The 14,516-nt window shown below is 54.0% G+C and overlaps 1 protein-coding gene across 1 annotated transcript in view; it reads right to left on the reverse strand.

Moving 5' to 3' along the window:
• Nucleotides 1–6,889: 6,889 nt before the first annotated feature.
• Nucleotides 6,890–14,516, reverse strand: part of LOC127463465 (class I histocompatibility antigen, F10 alpha chain-like) — a 92,983-nt gene continuing 85,356 nt past the window's right edge. Inside the window, exon 7 of the mRNA XM_051772936.1 lies at nt 6,890–7,108. Coding sequence (XP_051628896.1) covers nt 7,095–7,108 — 14 coding nt within the window. The 3' untranslated portion in view covers nt 6,890–7,094. The remainder of the gene's footprint in view (nt 7,109–14,516) is intronic.

Here is a 14,516-nt window from a genome sequence, read left to right on the forward strand (position 1 = left end):
TGTCACTGATGTCTCTGTGATGTCACCAATGTCCCTGTGATGTCACTTCTGTCCCTGTGAGGTCACCACTGTCTCTGTGATGTCACTGATATCTCTGTGATGTCACTGATATCTCTGTGATGTGACTGATATCTTTGTGATGTCACCGTTGTCTTTGTGATGTCACCGCTGTCTTTGTAATGTCACCGCTGTCCCTGTGATGTCACTGCTTTTATTGTGATGTCACTGCTGTCCCTGTGATGTCACCGATGTCCCTGTGATGTCACTGCTGTCTCTGTGATGTCACTATTGTCCCTGTTATGTCACTGCTGTCCCTGTGATGTCACCGATGTCCCTGTGATGTCACTGATGTCTCTGTGATGTCACCGCTGTCTTTGTGATGTCACTGCTGTCTTTGTGACATCACCTCTGTCTCTGTGATGTCACCAATATCTCTGTGATGTCACCGCTGTCTTTGTGAGGTCACCACTGGCTCTGTGATGTCACTAATGTCGCTGTGATGTCACTGCTGTGTCTGTGATTTCACCGCTGTCTCTGTGATGTCACTGCTGTCCCTGTGATGTCACTGTTGTCTTTGTGATGTCACCTCTGTCTCTGTGATGTCACTCCTGCCCCTGTGATGTCACTGCTGTCTTTGGGATGTCACCGGTGTCTCTGTGATGTCATTGATGTCCCTGTGATGTCACTGCTGTCCCTGTAATGTCACTGCTGTCTCTGTGATGTCACCATTGTCTTTGTGATGTCACCACTGTCCCTGTGATGTCACTGTTGTCTCTGTGATGTCTCCACTGTCTCTGATGTCACTGCTGTCTCTGTGATGTCACTGATTTTCCTGTGATGTCACCGCTGTCTCTGTGATGTCACTGCTTTTATTGTGATGTCACTGCTGTCCCTGTGATGTCACCGATGTCTCTGTGATGTCATTGATGTCCCTGTGATCTCACTGCTCTCTTTGTTATTTCACCGCTTTCTCTGTGATGTCACCAATTTCCCTGTGATGTCACTGCTGTCTCTGTGATGTCATTACTATCTCTGTGATGTCACCTCTGTAGCTGTGATGTCACTACTGACCCTGTGACGTCACTGCTGTCCCTGTGACATCACCGTTGTCTTTGTGATGTCGCTGATGTCTCTGTGATGTCATGGATGTCTTTGTGATATCATTGCTGTGCCTGTGATGTCACTGCTATGACTGTGATGTCACCACTGTCCCTGTGATGTCACCAATGCCTCTGTGATGTCACTGCTGTCCCTGTGATGTCACCAATGTCTCTGTGATGTCACCGATGTCCCTGGAATGTCACCACTGTCTCTGTGATGTCACTGCTGTTTCTATGATGTCACCACTGCCTCTGTGATTTCACTGCTGTCCGCTGGATGTCACTGATGTACCTGTGATGTCACTGCTGTCCCTGTGATGTCACCGAGGTCCCTTTGATGTCACCACTGTCCCTGTGATGTCACTGCTGTTATTGTGATGTCACCGCTGTCCCTGTGATGTCACTGCTGTCCCTGTGATGTCACTGCTGTTCCTGTGATGTCACTGCTCTGCCTGTGATGTCACCACTTTCTCTGTGATGTCACTGCTGTCCCTGTGATGTCACTGCTCTCCCTGTGATGTCACCACTGTCCCTGTGATGTCACTGCTCTGCCTGTGATGTCAGCGATGTCTCTTCAACCAGACTGCAACCACCACTTTTCAATCAGACTGTGACCACCACTGTCAACCAGACTGCAGATCACCACTCTCGACCCAACTGCAACCACCACTCTTGACCAGACTGCACCACCACTCTCACCAACAGGTATTTTTTCCCCTCTCCCTTTACTTTGGGCCCAGGGGGCCCAACAAACACCACTCTGTTCATGCCCCAGGGTACTGGGTTGTACATTTGGGTTTTGTGAGTTAAAACCAACTGTTTGTCTGTATAATTGTACTTATTGTGTTATTTTATTAAATTGTTATTCTGACTTATAATCTCTCTTTTGGGTTGAGTTCATTTCCCCTGCTGGTTTACCTTTAAACCAGCACAATCAGACTGCTGAAATTACCGGGGTATTACTCTGCTCCCCATTGCTGGCAAAATCCTGGCAAGAATACTCTTGAAAAGATCAATACCCACTATAGCAGAAGGAATTCTCCCTGAAAGCCAGTGTGGTTTCAGAGCCAACAGGAGCCCCACAGACATGGGATTTGTTCTCAGACAACTGCAAGAGAAGTGCAGGGAACAGAACAAAGGTCTCTATGGAACCTTTATTGACCTCACCAAGGCTTTCGATACTGTGAGCAGGAAAGGTCTGTGGCAGATTTTGGAACGTTTAGGTTGTCCCCCCAAGTTCCTCAAAATGATCATCTCACTCCATGAGGATCAACATGGCCAAGTCAGATATGGTAATGTACTTTCTGAGCCCTTTCTAATAACCAGTGGTGTGAAACAAGGCTGCGTTCTCGCACCAACCCTATTCACAATCTTTTTCAGCATGATGCTCCAAAGGGCCACGGCAGACCTCGATGATCAGGACGGGATCTACATCCGATACCGTACTGATGGAAGCCCTTTCAACCTAAGGCGACTGAAGGCCCACACCAAGACCTTAAATCATCTTGTCCAGGAGCTGCTTTATGCTGATGATGCCGCCCTCGTCGCTCACACAGAAGCAGCTCTGCAGCGTTTAACATCCTGCTTTGCTGAGGCTGCTGAGCTCTTTGGGCTGGAAGTCAGCTTAAAGAAGACAGTTCTCCATCAACCTGCACCTCAGGAAGTCTTCCATCATCCCCATATCACCATTGGCCAATCAGAGCTCAAATCAGTCCAGCAGTTTAATTACCTAGGGAGCCTCATCTCCTCGGATGGTGAGATTGACGGAGAGATGGACAACAGGTTGGCAAAGGCATATAATGCTTTCCAAAAACTCCATAAAAGAGTTTGGCGAAATCAACACTTGAAGAAAAACACAAAGATCAGTGTTTACAGAGCCATAGTGCTGTCTACTCTCTTATATGGGTCCGAATCATGGGTCATCTACAGCCACCACCTGCGACTCCTGGAACGCTTCCATCAACGCTGCCTCCGTACAATCCTAAACATCCACTGGTCAGATGATGTGACCAATCCATCTGTTCTAGAACAGGCAGCAGTCACAAGTATTGAGGCCATGTTGCTGAGAACACAGCTGTGCTGGGCAGGGCACGTCTCCAGGATGAAGGACCAACCACCCCCTCCCTAAGATCCTGCTCTGGGGTGAACTTGCCACCGGCTGCCGCAAGAGAGGAGCCCCAAAGAGGAGATACAAGGACTGCCTGAAACAACATCTCAGCCTTGGCCATATTGATCTTCATCACTGGTCTACTCTGACCTCCAGTCGGGAGGTCTGGAGACACCCCATCTCTAACGCTGCTGCTTCCTTTGAGAACGCAGCAGGATCACCATCGAGGAGAAAAGACAACGCAGAAAGAACCATGTCCTGTCGATCCCATCCAAGGAGTCTTTCTGCTCTGCCTTTTGCAGTTGGACGTGTCTATCTCATATTGGTCTCTTTAGCCACCAGTGTGCTTGTAGCAAATGTGAGCAGAGCCCTTCCCAAATCTTCATTTGCGAAGCCCAGCCATGATTTTGGATATTAATTTGGGAGTCTGGACTCATTGGTTTATTTGGTTCTGGAACTGGTATTTGGTTTATTTGGTTTTGGAAACAGGTATTTGGTTAATTTTGTATTATGGGTACTTCAAGTTGCAAAGAAAGAATCTTGAAGAAATCCTTTCAGGTATTTTGGATATTAACTTGTGATTTCTGGACTTATAAGTTGATTTGGTTTGGAAACTGGTATTTGGTTTATTTTGTATCCTTGAACCATTGGAAACAAATTGGGACCCCTTTGGAGGGACAAAGTTGTTGATGCCCCAGGGGTTCCAGGACCCTGAGGATTCCAGTGCCCACTGAAAGTGTTTTTCAGGGAGATCCTCTCAGTCCCTGGATGCGGGGAGTTCCAAGCAAGATCCCTGGGATTTTATTAAGGCATTAAAAGGTTTATAAAAGGTACATAAAGGTACATAAAAGGTGTACGTAACCAACATAGAAGTGGAGTTCTATAATATAAAATGATTGACTTATAAAAAGTTGTGATAGAACTGTAAAAGAAGAGGCGTGATGCCTCAGAGCTTTTTGGGCTGCCCAGGGAGGTGGTGGAGTCAGCGTCCCTGGAGGTGTTTAAGCAAAGACTGGCCATGGCACTGAGTGCCGTGGTCTGCTTGACGTGCTGGGGATGGGGCGTAGGCTGGACGCCAGTTGATACATCAAGTCTCTGCCAAGCTCATGGACTCTGGGCTTCTGTGCCAGCCCAGCCTTTGGGGACAGCGTGCTGGTGGCTCCGAGGCTCCGTCCTTGCCTTGCCTTGCCCATCTCCTGGCTGCCAGGCAAGGGCCTTGTGACATCACAGCCTCTGTGGAACAGCGCGGTGGCTGAAAAGTGTCAGTGCTGCGTCCCCGTGCCCAGAGCCTGGGCAGAAGTTGGCTGGCAGGGACGGGCAGAGACTGTGCAGAGGTGTCAGCTCGTCCCGCAGCAGCACGATGCCCAGCCAGGGCAACTCCTGGCTCCTCAGGCTCTTGGTGCTCCTGCTCTTGCCTGGCCCACTCGAGCCTTGCAGCCGTGCCACAGGTGCCATTGCTGAGAACCGGGGTTTTCCTTGGATGGCCCCTTGCCAGAAAAGGCAGGAGAGGCTGGAGAGAGGGGAAGGAGGGGTGTCAGGCCGCTGGGATGGTGCCGGCGGGCCGTGAGCCCGAAGCCAGCAAGGCCTTGGGCCCACACGGTGTCAGGGGAGGACTGAGAGCCCCCAGGGAGGAGGAAAGCTGGGCAGGCCCCAAGGCTGCTGGGCCTCTTCCTTGCCAGCCCTTTGGCCAAGGCCCCGAGGCAGAGGTGGGGCTCAGCCCCTGCACAGCAATGGGGCACAGGCTGAGCCCCAGGGACACCAGACCCAGGCAGCCTGAGCTCTTCTTCCTGCAGCGTCTGCCTGGGGCAGCCCAGCCAGGCCTGAGTCTCTGCAGGAGAGGCCAAGCCCAGCCAGAGAGGGCTCAGCCCTCTGAGGCTGCACTCACTGCAAAGGGAACAAAACATTGGCCCAGAGGACATCCTGCCCCCAAATGGAGAACTGGAAAGGTCAAGAATAAAAAAGTCACCCCCCTCCATTCTTCAAGAAATGTTCAGACCTCTTTCCTAAAAGCATCCAGGACTCGGGTCACCCAGTTTTCTCTCTGACAAGACTTTGCAGGGGCTGCTTGGGAAAGGGAAGCCCTGGGGCCCCAGTGCAGATGGTGGGGCTGCACTCTGGGGGGGTCGGCCTTTGGCTCTTGGCTTCCAGGGGCCACCAGGAGTCAGTGAGCCGGGCTGGAGACGAGGGGCAGGACTGGCTGGGATTGCCTCTGGGGCCTGGCCCAGAAAATGGAAGTGTCCCCATGGGGGCAGCTGGAAAGGGCCCAGGAAGGAAATGCTGCCCCAGCGCAGGCTGTGGGCCAGCTCTCTGCAAGAGAAGTTGAGGGCTCTGAGCCAGAGAGGGGATGAGAGCCGGGTCCAGGCTTGGGAATTGCCGGGAGGGGAAAGGGATGTCTAAGAACAAGTCCCTCAGGAGAGGGAAGCAGAGAGGCTGTGTTTTGACCCCAGCACAAGGGTCTGCAGGGCAGAGCAGAGAATATCCCCCACGTGAGATTGTTGTGCATCCCTCCTTGCAGTTCTGACAGGCACTTCTCTTCAAAGGTCGTTCTGTGAGCGTCTTTCTGTTCTTTCCAGGTGGGATGCAAGTGGTGGGGTGGGCTTTGGGCACTGGAGGGCAGAGGAGCCAGGTGGGCATTTTCCTGCCAGTCTGAATCAGATGTTAATTCTGGTGGGCTGTATCCTTGGTGAATCTAAGCACATCCCTTGGCATTTGGTTTTTTTCTGGTGGTACACAACCTGAGAAGCATCAGCAGAATGGGAAGGAGGTCCTTGCAGGAAAAGGTCAGTGTAAAGGAAGCTGAGAGGGGAGCTTTGGTGAGAATGTGGAACTCTGAGGGCATCCCTAAGTTTGTGCCTTTGCCTCTGTGATGCTGAAAAACCCGGTCAGAAGAACTGCTCAGAGAGTTTTGGATCTTTTGAACAGCAAAGGGATTTATTGCCAACGTCAGGAGCGAGCGTGGTTTGCACCACAGAGAACTTGCTCAAAGGGTTCACACAAAATCAGAGGTTTTATACAAGTTTCATATGTGATTAAATGTGATAAATCATATTCATGCGATTACATCTGTCTATACACATTAATAATGGGCAGTGCTCAGGCAGAGCTTCTCTTGGCCCTCAATGCTCAGAGGGGTTTAGGTGAGTCTGGGGTCTCTGCTCCTCTTCATCAGTTCCCAGTGTCCCCATCCTTGTCCCTCGTGTTCCCACTCCATTCCTGGTACTCTCCTTCCTAGTGTGACCATCCCATTCCTGATGTCCCCATTCCCAGTCCCTGGTGTCTCCAACCTGCTGCCAATGTCCCCGTTCCCATTCCTGGTGTCCCCATTCCCAGTTCCTGCTGTCCCCAACCTGCTCCCAATGTCTCCATTGCTATTTCTGGCATCTCCATTCCATTCCTGATGTCCCCAGCCTGCTCCAGTGTCCCCAACCTTCCCCTGGTCTTCCCATCCTGCTCCTGGTGTCCCCATCCCTTTCCCCATTGTCTCACGGTGTCCCCATTCCCATTCCTGGTGACTCCAACCTGCTCCCAATGTCCCCATTCCCATTCCTGGAGTTCCCATTCCCATTCCTGCTGTCCCCAACCTGCTCCCAGTCTCCCCATCCCAGTCCCCCCTGTCCCCATTCCTATTCCTGGTTCCCACAGAGGAACTGCCGGAGGCTGGAGGAGGGAGCCAGGATTTATTGCCCAAAGCAGGAGATTTTCACACCCAAATTAAAGCCTCAGGAATAATTGTGGTCCTGGGTTCCACACGGGAAAAAGCAGGAAGTTGATCCATCTGGAAGAGCCGCAGGGGGGCCGGGATGGGTGGGAGCAGCAGGATGAGCTCTGCCAGCAGCTCCTGCCTTTCCGCAGGGAGAGGGAAGGGGCGGATCCAGCTCCAGGATCACTCAGGCTGTGATTCCTGCTGGGATGAAAGCAGGGAAAGGAGTCACCATGTCCCTGTTTCCATCCCAGGGGATGGAGCCAGCTGTGGAGCCCAGGGAGAGTAGGAACTGCTCTGGAATCCCACCTGATCCTGCTCCATCCATCCCACCCCAATCCCACTCCATCCATTCCACGCCAATCCCACCCCAGAATCCAGCCCTGATCCCAGTCCACAATTCCACCTGATCCCACCCTGGAATCCTGCCCTGAGCTGGAATCCCCTTCCAATCCTTCTCCAGCCATTAGGCCCCCATTCCCCTCTGGAATCCCGGCATCCATCCTGGGATCCCTGCCCAGAGGATCTGGATCCACACACGCTGCTGGGACTCACTGGTGGGCGCGGGGTCGTATCCATTCCCCTCCCTGCTCCCTATGGAAAGAAAGTGGGATCAGCACCCGTGGCACAGGATCCCCGGAATGCTGCCGGGCGGATCCGTGCCCCTTCCCGACCCCCATCCTGGGAGTTACCGGATCGGAGCTTCCAGACACCGACTCCCATGAGGTCGATGATGATGATGATGGCAGCGATGACGGACACAGTGTCCTAGTTAGAACAGCTGGGACCGATTCCTCACTGGATGGGTGTAGCCCAAAAGTGTGGATTCTATGGCCTTCCATGCCATTTTCCCAGGAACTGTTGTCAGGAGAGGCCTGCCAGGTGGGGGGGATGTCCTGAGCACCCTCATAGCCTTTTATGGACTGAACATCCTCATATCCGTTTTTGGACTGAGCACCCTCATATCCTTTTATGGAATTCCCCACTCTGTGGGAAGAACTAAGCATCCTTTTATGGAATTGCCCGCTCTGAGGGGAGGACTGGGCATTCCTGCCTGAACTGGAGAATATATAAACCTGGAGTTTCAGAACCTTTTTACCACTTGTGGGATCCAGAGGAGGACTGCAGCTCACCGCTCTCAACCAGCCTGAGACCACCCCCCTCAACTGGACTGCAATCCCCACTTTTGACCAGACTGCAACAGCTCTCCCACCAGCAGGTTTTTTTCCCCTCTCCCTTTACTTTGGACTCGGGGGGGGGGACCCAAGGAACAGCACTTTGTTCATGCCCTAGGGTGCTGGGTTCTACATTTGGGTTTTGTGGATTAAAACCAATTGCTTGTCTGTATAATCAGACTTATTGGGCAAGGGGGGCCCAAGGGGGGCCAAAGGGGGGGCCAGAGGGGGGAGAGCAGAGAGGGGCAATCCCGGAGCTGGGGGACCCCCGAAATGCTGGGGGGGGGGGCAGAGGAGGAGCACCGGGCCCCTTAAGCGGGGGTCCCGGAGAGGGGGAAGGCCTTGGAGTGTGGAGAGGAGAGGGGGCCTTGAGGCGGGGTGGGAGCCGAGAGCGCCAAGAGGGTGGGAGGCAAGAGAGGAGGGCCGGCCGGCCCCGGGAGGCAGAGTGGGGAGAAGTGAGCCCTGGGACCCCCCTGGCAACACTCAAGGGGACCCTGGAGAGTGGGAACCCCCTGGAGCCACGGGACCCCCAGTAGCCCAGAGAAGGGGGCCCCCAATGCAGGCAGAAGTGCCATCAGTCCAGACAGGGGGGACCCCCCTAACCCCAGAGAGCAGAGAGGGGAAACTCCTGGGAGGGGATTTTGGGCTGAATGTTGTTGTTTTGTGGGTTTTTGTGGGCAGAAGTTACCTGGTGAGTTCTAGGGATGGACTTGGGCAGGAGAAACCCCCAAGGCAATGCGCTCACCCCTTTTTCTCCCCTCCATCAGGATTTCTGCTTCCCAAAGCTTGGGAGGATCGAGGAGGAGGCTGCGAGGAAGAGGAAGATGCCACGGGCCCCCCAAGCAGGTGAGGAGGAAGTCAGTGCCCCTTTGGGTCGGTCTTTTGTGGCTGTCCTGCCGGGGCTGGAGTTGGGGGGATGTCCTTGGGCTTCCCTGTGGGTCCAAGGCAAATCCCCTGCCTGTCCTTGTTGCTTCCTGCCCCAGGCCCCGAGGTGAGGCCGGAGAGCTCGGAGGACAAATCCCGGCGGCAGAGCCTGGTGGGAGAGGCTGTTTTGAAGGGCTCCCCGGCGCAGGAAGGCAGCGGGGAGGAAAAGGGCCGGAGATGCCCCCACAGGAGGGGCTGCAAAGCCAGCCCAGGGGGCTGTGAGGAGGAAAGAGCCAGCGTGTGCCGGGAAGGCGGCCAGAGCTTGAGGCGGAGCTGCGAGCGGGTGGTCCCTGAGCAGCCTCCCAGCAGGGAAAAGCCCTTCAGGTGTTTGGAATGTGGGAAGAGCTTCAGCAAGAGATCCAAACTCCTGAGGCACCAGCACATCCACACTGGGGAACGGCCCTACACGTGTGCGGAGTGTGGGAAGAGCTTCAGTGACCGCTCCAACCTCCAAAAGCACCGTCGCATCCACACTGGGGAACGGTCCTACACGTGTGGGGAGTGTGGAAAGAGCTTCAGGAAGAGCTCCAACCTGTTCCGACACCAGATGGTCCACACTGGGGAAAGGCCCTACATGTGTGCGGAGTGTGGGAAGAGCTTCAGGGACAGCTCCAGCCTTTGCAAACACCTTTGCATCCACTCCAGGGAATGGCCCTACAATTGCTTGGAATGTGGGAAGAGCTTCAGCACAAGCACCAAGCTGCTCAGCCACCAGCACATCCACACTGGGGAACAGCCCTACACGTGTAGGGAATGTGGGACAGCTCCACCCTCTACACCCACCGTCGCCTCCACATCAGGGAGAGGCCCTTCCACTGTGGGGAGTGTGGGAAGAGCTTCAGGCAGAGCTCTTCCTTGACCTCCCACCAACGGACCCACCGGTAAGAGAAGCCCCGAGTGCCCCGACTGCGGGAAGAGCTTCGGCCGCTGCTCCAACTCCATCAGCCATGGGAGGACCCGCGTTGGATGATCCACAGGGACCCCCGTTGGGCACAGACCTGGTGTACTGGGAATGGGGGCAGAAGGAATGGGAGTGGGGACACGTGGAATGGGGAGGGAACCCCTGGAATGGGAATGGGAACACCTGCAATGGAAATGGGGACACCAGGAATGGAAATGGGAACACCTGGAATTGAAATGGAGACACCTGGAATGGGAACACCTGGAATGGGAATGGAGACACCTGGAATGGAAATGGGGACACCAGGAATGGAAATGGGAACCCCTGGAATTGGAATGGAGACACCTGGAATGGGAACACCTGGAATGGAAATGGGGACACCAGGAATGGAAATGGGAACCCCTGGAATTGGAATGGAGACACCTGGAATGGGAACACCTGGAATGGAAATGGGGACACCAGGAATGGAAATGGGAACCCCTGGAATTGGAATGGAGACACCTGGAATGGGAACACCTGGAATGGAAATGGGGACACCAGGAATGGAAATGGGAACCCCTGGAATTGAAATGGAGACACCTGGAATGGGAACACCTGGAACTGGAATGGAGACACCTGGAATGGGAACACCTGGAATTGGAATGGAGACACCTGGAATGGGAACACCTGGAATTGAAATGGAGACACCTGGAATGGGAACACCTGGAATGGGAATGGAGACACCTGGAATGGAAATGGGGACACCAGGAATGGGAACACCTGGAATTGAAATGGAGACACCTGGAATGGGAACACCTGGAATTGAAATGGAGACACCTGGAATGGAACACCTGGAATTGGAATGGAGACACCTGGAATCGGAACACCTGGAATGGGAACACCTGGAATGGGAATGGGGACACCTGGATTGGGGACAATAGGAATGGGAATGGGTTACCTGGGCTGGGAATGGGAACATTGGGAATGGGAACATTGGGAGCAGGTTGGGGACACCAGGAATGGGAATGGGAACATCTGGGATTGTAATGGGGACACCTGGAATTAGAATAGGGAAAACAGAGGTGGGATGGGAACACCTGGAATGGGAATGGGGAGAATAGGAAGGGGAATGGAGACCCCTGGAATGGGAATGGGAACAGCAAGAACTGGGAATGGGGAAAACAGAAGTTGGATGGGAACACCAGGAATGGGAGGAGGGACAATAGGAATGGGAATGGAGACACCTAGAATGGGATGGAACGCCTGGAAAGGGAATTGGAACACCTGGAATGGGAACACCTGGAATGGGAATGGGAACTCCTGGAATGGGAATGGGGACACCTGAAATGGGATGGGAACAACTAGAATGGGATGGGAACACCTGGAACAGGAATGCAAACCCGTGGAATGGGAATGGGAACACCCGGGCCCGGGCTGTGTCCCTGGGGAAACAGGAGGCCAGGCCCAAAAGAGTTCACTAAGAAATTTGGGCCTGCTAACAAGCTCCCAACAGCCAAGACCATCTGTGCTCGTTCTGTTCTACTGACTGGAGCAAAGCTTCAGAGAATAGAACAGGAACATGTCCTAGGCCTAGAGGGGATAAATTAGAGAGACAGCAGGATCAGGGAGACATTGGAAGAGGAGGAATAGGCCGGGAGCCAGGGCTTTTTCCAAGCTTCAGTGAGCGGGTCAAGAAGAATGGAAGAGAAGGAAGGTCAAGCTGAGGAAGATGAGTTGAAGCCCCCAGAGCCATGGAGGAAGAGTGGAAGTCCCCTCAGGATTGAGGGCCAAGAGAAGCACCGCCCCAAGCCCCGCCTGAGCTCCACCTCTACTCCGCCTGTTATTAATATGCAGAGATAGAGGTTGGAATCACTTGAATATGCATTTAATCACAGCTGAAGATTGTATAAAAATGCTGATTTTGTGTGAAGCCTTGGAGCAAGTTTGTCCAGCGCGAGCTGGCTTGCTCCCAACGTTGAATAAACAAATACCTTGCTGCTTAAAGAGAAAAAAGTCTCTGAGCAGTTTCTCGGACCGATTTTTCGCATTCAGCGCCCAGTCAGTCCCAGGATGATCCCAGTCACTCCTGGTCTCTCCCAGTTGCTCCCAGTTTCCTCCATGTGGTCCCACTCATTCCCAGTTGCTCCCAGAAGCTTCCATCATGATCCCAGTTGCTCACAGCCACTTCCAGTTATCCCCAGTGCACTCCCAGTTGCTCCCAGTACGATCCCAATCACCTCCGGCATGATCCCACTCATTCCTGATATGATCTCAGTATGACCCCAGTCACCCTCAGTGTGGTCTCAGTTGCTCCCAGCATGGGCCAAACTTCTCCCACCGTGATCCCAGTATGATCCCAGTTGTCCCCAGCATGGTCCCAGTTGCTCCCAGTTGCCCCTAGCACAGATCCAGTCACTCCAAGGATGATCTCAGTCCTCCCTCCTGACAGTCCCAGTCAATCCCAGTTGCTTCTATTGTAAATCCAGTCACTCACAGTTCCTTCCAGTTGCCCCCAGCCTGGTCCTAATTTCCCTTCATGTAGTCCCAGTCACTCCCAGTATGGTCCCAGTTACCCCCACCATGGTTGCAGACACTCCCAGTATATCCCAGTAGAGCCCTCAGCATGCTCCTAGTCCTTCCCAGTCACTCCCAGATGCCCCAGTAACATTCCAGTTTCCACCAGTATGATCCCAGTGACTCCAATGCCCTCCCATTATATCCTATGTGGCCTCCAGTTGCTCCCAGTAGCCCTCAGTGTGGTCCCAGTTGCTCCCAGTATGATCCCTGTTGCCCCAGTCCTGGTCCTGGAGGGTCCCAGTGTGCTCAGATCCTGCTCCCGGGGGGTCCTGCTGGGTCCCAGTCCTGGTCCCGGTGTATCCTGGTGTCCCGGTCCATCCCAGTCCTTCCCATTCCATCCCACTCCATCCCAGTCCATCCCAATCCATCCCAGTCCATCCCATTCCATCCCGGTCCATCCCAGTCCGTCCCAGTCCTTTCCCAGCAGCCGCCGCCGTTTCCCGGGTCCTGCCCCCCCGCCCCCCAAGATGCTGACGGGGGTCGGGGCTCCGTCTTTGCCTTCGTCTCCCTGGGCCTGCCTGGAATGAAGGGGCCGCTGGGACACTGCGGGACCTCCTGAAACCAAAGGAACCCGGGGAGAATTTGGATACTCCTGGAATCAAGGCACAATTAAGACACTGCAGGGCCCTATGGAAAAAAAGGAATCTTGTGACACTGCGGAATTCATGGAATCCAGGGGCCTTTGTGACAGGGGTCCTCATGGAACCAAAGGAACCCTGAGGTGTTTCCGAAGGTCATGGAATCAAGGGGCCACTGGGACACTGCAGGGCCTCTGGCAATTAAAGGAACACTGGGACACTGGGGCAGGACATCCCCCCTGCAATGGCCCCAAGACAATGCCCCATTTGCAAAGGGGTCAGTGCTGAGCTGAGAGGGGGCCGGGACAAGGCAGGAGATGTTGGACCCCAGACTGGTTTGACCCCAAATGAAGCCCCTGATGGTGAGGGAAGCCCTGGAGTCCAAGGACTGTCAGTCCATGGGTTTCTACCAGAAAGGGCCAGTCCCCTTTCCCAGGGGCAGGTTCTTCCAACAGAACCCTTCTTGAGGGGTGTGTGGAGATTCCTGCCTTGGCTGGGGACCCCCCAAGGTCACTGCTGGAGGTTGAGAGCAGAGATCTCCCCACCAGCGCTGGTCTGGGGGAGTTCCATCCATCTCTAATTAAGAATTATTGCTTGTTTGCCACCTTTAGTAGAATTGCTTCAACAGTTGCTTTATTGTAGTGCCCTATCCTACCTTATCCTGTACTACTGGTAGTTTTAGTGTTTCTATTCTTCACTAAATAATTCTGACTAAAACCTTCTGTGTCATCATTTGCAAAAATAAATAATTCATTTTCTATCAATAGATCTGATTTGCCATCATTAAAGCCTGGGGGACAAACGTGGTTCAGTCACCCCTCTAGAATTGCTCTAAATTTCAACTCTTGGCACAATGCAAGGCTGAGATTGGATCCAGCAGCCCCCAGCACCTAGAGTAAGTTGAGAGCTCAGGGGGACCACCCCCCTTTCTGAACCCCCCAGTGCCCAAAGACCCCCATGGGACCGTCCATCCCTCCAGACCACCCCCCTTTTCCATCCCTCTCCCTGTTCCTCCCACTTTTCCATGGTCCCCTCAATCCCCAGCCACACCAAGATCTGTTTTGGGGTCTCAACCCCCACTTTTCCCCCCTCTCTCACCCCTTACACATCATTCCCCCAATCCCCAGCCCCCTCATGCTCAGTTTGGGGGTCCCACCCTCCCCTTTTCCCCACTCTTCTGACCTCTCCCACCCCTTTCCCATTATCCCCCAATTCTCAGCCTCCCTACCCCTCCACTTTTGGGGGGTCCCACTCCTCTCCCATTCAGTGTTGGGGTCCCACCACCCCTTTTATCCCCTCTGACTCACTGACCCCCCCCTTCCCAACACCCCCTCTCACCCAAGAGCTCCTCACCTGCAGCCAGGGGAGGCTCCCAGGAACACCAGAGCCCATGAAAGTCCCCCCAGAAAAGGGTTAGGTGGAGTCCTGGGTGGGCTCGGAGTGGGTTTGGGGGTTCCTTGGGGGCTGTGGGGTGG

The sequence above is a fragment of the Manacus candei genome, unplaced genomic scaffold (assembly GCF_025592945.1).
Source record: "Manacus candei isolate 608988 ecotype Guabito, Panama unplaced genomic scaffold, ASM2559294v1 h1tg000162l, whole genome shotgun sequence".
In the NCBI taxonomy this organism is placed as follows: domain Eukaryota; kingdom Metazoa; phylum Chordata; class Aves; order Passeriformes; family Pipridae; genus Manacus; species Manacus candei.